The 3,934-nt window shown below is 35.5% G+C and overlaps 1 protein-coding gene across 1 annotated transcript; it reads right to left on the reverse strand.

Annotated features, from left to right (window-relative positions):
- Position 1: 1 nt before the first annotated feature.
- LOC115994586 (ATP sulfurylase 1, chloroplastic) lies at positions 2–3,614 on the reverse strand (the record flags this gene model as incomplete). The annotated part of the gene is made up of 2 exons (XM_031118787.1): positions 2,873–3,614; positions 2–323 (listed from the first exon to the last, which is right to left on the reverse strand). Coding segments are annotated over exons 1-2 (831 nt in total), but the record flags the coding sequence as incomplete, so codon positions are not given.
- Between the last annotated feature and the right edge of the window lie 320 nt (positions 3,615–3,934).

Consider the following 3,934-nt stretch of genomic DNA (forward strand, 5'->3'; position numbering starts at 1 on the left):
GGTTCTTGTAGCCCATATCAAGTAGTCGACGACGAGTGTCAGTCATCAGCAAAGCATGACCATTGTGCACAGGATTTCGGAGTTGAAACGCAAACACTGCATCAGCATTGCGCCTTGTAAATTCCTCACGGAGTTCTGTGGGAGACAAGCGAAAACGATCGAGGCCATCATGGTAGTTGATCGGTTCTAAAACCTCTAGGTCACCTCCGATCAGCCAGTTTCCAGCATTTGCTATAGCTTCTTCAACATAAGGTAGGCCAGAGGCAGTGGTTCCCCATGTTCGGGCAATCCGTTCTTCTTTAGGGTGCTTGTAGATCTCAATACTGAAAGGCCATGATTTCAAGAAGACATTAGAAGTTATGTCAAGCAACTGACTAGAATGAACCGGCACCATACAAATTTATGAAATTCTATAAGTTTTGGTATCTGATAAACAAATCATAGCAGTGACTTTATATCATTGCTTGAATCCAAGACCATTTATAATATTCAATTCTGTTGTCAAAAACTTTGTAAGAATGTCCATAGCACGGATAGAATTAATACAGAAGATGAAAATATAAGATCTGAAACTCCACATTGTAACTGGCAGACAAACAACTTAACGGAAGATTTGGGACCACTGCCCCATCTATTTTATATTATTTTCTAGCTATCTAATTGATACATTGCTAAGTTTTCTCTGATAACCCACCCCATTTTGGGGCTGATTCACTTCAAATGCAACACTCGTTAAATCTACAGAGCATTTTTTTTGTTTGGACCTAATCTCTTTGTATCATAATTTCAAATCATTTTTGTCTGGTCAAATTCTCCTGGACTATGTATGATAAGCACCACTGAATAGAGAAATTTCGAACAATTGGTTTTAAATTTGAAGTACATACAACTCCCTTTTGCAACTAAGACTCCTAAAGTCTTTTTAAACTATTCACTTACGATTTCAAACATCATTAATATGTTACAAGGAAAGAGAGATATGAAAATATAAATGCAATTTAATGCCTAAATGTATGAAATTACTCATATTGGGAAAGAAATCTTGAAGCAATTAACAAGCAACCAAAGAAAACCATCCCATTCACAAATTCAGCAAAAAGACAGATCAAACACCATACAATTTTCAAAACAAATTAAGTATATGCCATCTTCGAAACAAAAGTGCAAACAGGTTTTATGAGAAACAAATCAACCAAGTGCAAAATATATGGAAATATCAAGTACATATGAAGTGCTAAATTAATAGTAATAAAGAGCTCAACCAAATGTAATGTGGCAGAACAACTCAAGAAAAACGAGGAGGGGGTGGATTTTTAACAATATAACTGTTTATACTGATCTTTTACAGTAGAAAAAAAAAATCATCACAAAACTAAAACATTTATTAACTTTAACCAAATTGACTGACAACAAATATTACAACTTAATACAAGTCAAAAGAAAGATAATAGTCTTTTTGATGAAGAAAATTCAAAGCGAAGAAAAGGAACCTAAATGGTCATTGCGGGTGCAAAAGCAATACCGATTCTCTGACTTAATATGTCCTAATTTTATTGTTTTCATGCTTTCATGATTTTATTCAACCAATACAAATGACCTAAATAGCTGAGACATCTAATTATCACAGTAAAAGACTAGCTTCTGCTTCGATACATAACATGATTACACTGGTCAAACTCAATCTAGATGGCCATAAAAATGTTCACTTGAAGGGTTTTTGGAACAAGGACACTTTCCTGTCTAGATTCATGGTTGAATTTTTCTAAATTGATTTTATGTCTTATAGTACATCTAATTCCCTGCTTCTTGCTTCATATATACTGATGTGGGACCTTCGAAAGGGAATAAAACCAACAAAGGCAGGAACATATCTGATTTTTTTTTCCCCAAAATAGCTGTATATGTTATAACGAATAGCTATAAAATTTAATTCTTTATAATTTTAAATACTGAATTGAATAATAAAAAAATGATTTATATCGTATTTATGCATTAATAACATCAAAAATAGTATACATCAATGAGCTCTAACTCAACTGGTGCCTCCTTCCCTTGCACATGTTAGGGGGAGCGTGAGGTCGTAGGTTCAAAACCACTGGGTGCGCGTGTAACTTACCAATAAAAAAAAGTACACATGAATGAACTCTAACTCAAATAGCACCTCCGCACTGTAGAAGTAAGGTGGATGTGAGACTTTCCAATTAAAAAGCACCCCAAAAAAAAAAAAAACACATTGACAGTAACATACTGTATTTTCTTAAACCAATGTATTCATGCAAAAGAAAGAGAAGAGGAATACGGGAGAAGAGGACGAAGGAAGAACCATATGAGTTGCACATACTTAATAGTCATCAAACTGTCAAAATCATCATAGCACCAAAGACAAACGACTGAACGCAATTTTGGACTAGACTTAAGGTATAGCGGCCTATAAGAATTCTCTCTCTCTCTCTCTCTCTGTGTTTTCTTTCTTAATTCTTATGTAGATCAAATAAAGAACAGCAAAGCCCATGCATTTATAAGCTTCAACAGTTACTAAGGTCTCACCTTACACCCAAATGAAATCAAAAACATAAGCAAACAACTATATATAAAAAAGCAGCTTACCTCCACACATGACCAAAATCAAAATATTTGTTATTAAACTCAAATTAAATCCAAAGCACATATTAATAACAAAATTCACACCATCTAAACTAATAAGTCATAGCTCAAAGCACAGCAAACTAATCAATCAAAAATTCAATAAAACCAACACAATTAATCAAAATATCAACATCCCATTTCCATTTACACAATAACAACCTCATATTCTCAGCTCTAAAAATGAAAAAGCAAAAGCAAAAAAAAAAAAATTAAAAAGAAAGCTTACTCTTTGAGAATAGCGACCGGATTGTTGTTAGAGTCAAAGAGAGCAACTTTGGTGGACTCGGCGATTAGGTGCTTTTGCGAGTCGTCGATGGCCAAAAGAATCGGCACCGACATGTTCACGGCCGACCCGTTTTGGAGTCGGAGCGTGTTGAAATGAAGCGTTTGGAGGAACTCAGATTCTCTCATAAACCCACGGAGTGGGCTTGCCCAACCTTCGCTGAGTACATGGACCCATTGAAGATCAATGCTTGAGAGCTTGATTCTAGGCAGAGACAAAGCCTCTCGTTTCTTTAAATCCTTGAGAGGCTCATCAACCAGAAGCTCCACGAGCTTCCCACCGTCGGGTTCAATCAAGCCGGACGAAACTCGGAGCCTCCGTTTTATTCGACCCGAAGGCACGGAAACAGAGACTCTGAAGGTAGGGGCGAAATGGGTATTTGGAAATTTGGTGATGGAGTGAGTGTGAGAGGGATATGGAGTTTTGATGAAGAGGGCAGCCATGGAAGCCATTCACCAAAATGGCTTTCTCTCTGTTTCTGTCTCTCTGTCTCTCTTTTTCTCTCTGTTTTTCTAATGAGTGGATGTTTTTGTTAAAGTATTAATTTTTTAAATTAATAATGGAGGTTAGTGACTTAGTGGGTACAAATACAATATTGGAGATTTTTGAATTTAAACAAAAAAGGTGGAGTGATGTGGAATTGTGGATCAATGATAAATTTCTGAGTTGGATAGAAGAATGAGTTCTGAGTATGAGAATGAGGGAGGGTACTCTTTATAGGAAGTAATAAGAGAAAGAAAATTTGGATTTTTGGTGCTGAAAGCGAAAGGGGGGGATGAACCTAGACACCTTTTCTTTTTCCTTTTGGAATTCGCACAATAAATTAAATTAAATTAAATACCAATTTGGGCACCCAAATCATTGGTTTGTCCTATGACACTTTTATGAACTACAAACCAAAATTACCCTTCTTTATAATTTGTAATCCTTTCATTTTTTTTTGACAAAGAAAACATATTTGATTTCGGATTGGAAACAATCAAGGAAAATTTTTCTGGTAATTCA

Source organism: Quercus lobata, chromosome 6, assembly GCF_001633185.2.
Source record: "Quercus lobata isolate SW786 chromosome 6, ValleyOak3.0 Primary Assembly, whole genome shotgun sequence".
In the NCBI taxonomy this organism is placed as follows: domain Eukaryota; kingdom Viridiplantae; phylum Streptophyta; class Magnoliopsida; order Fagales; family Fagaceae; genus Quercus; species Quercus lobata.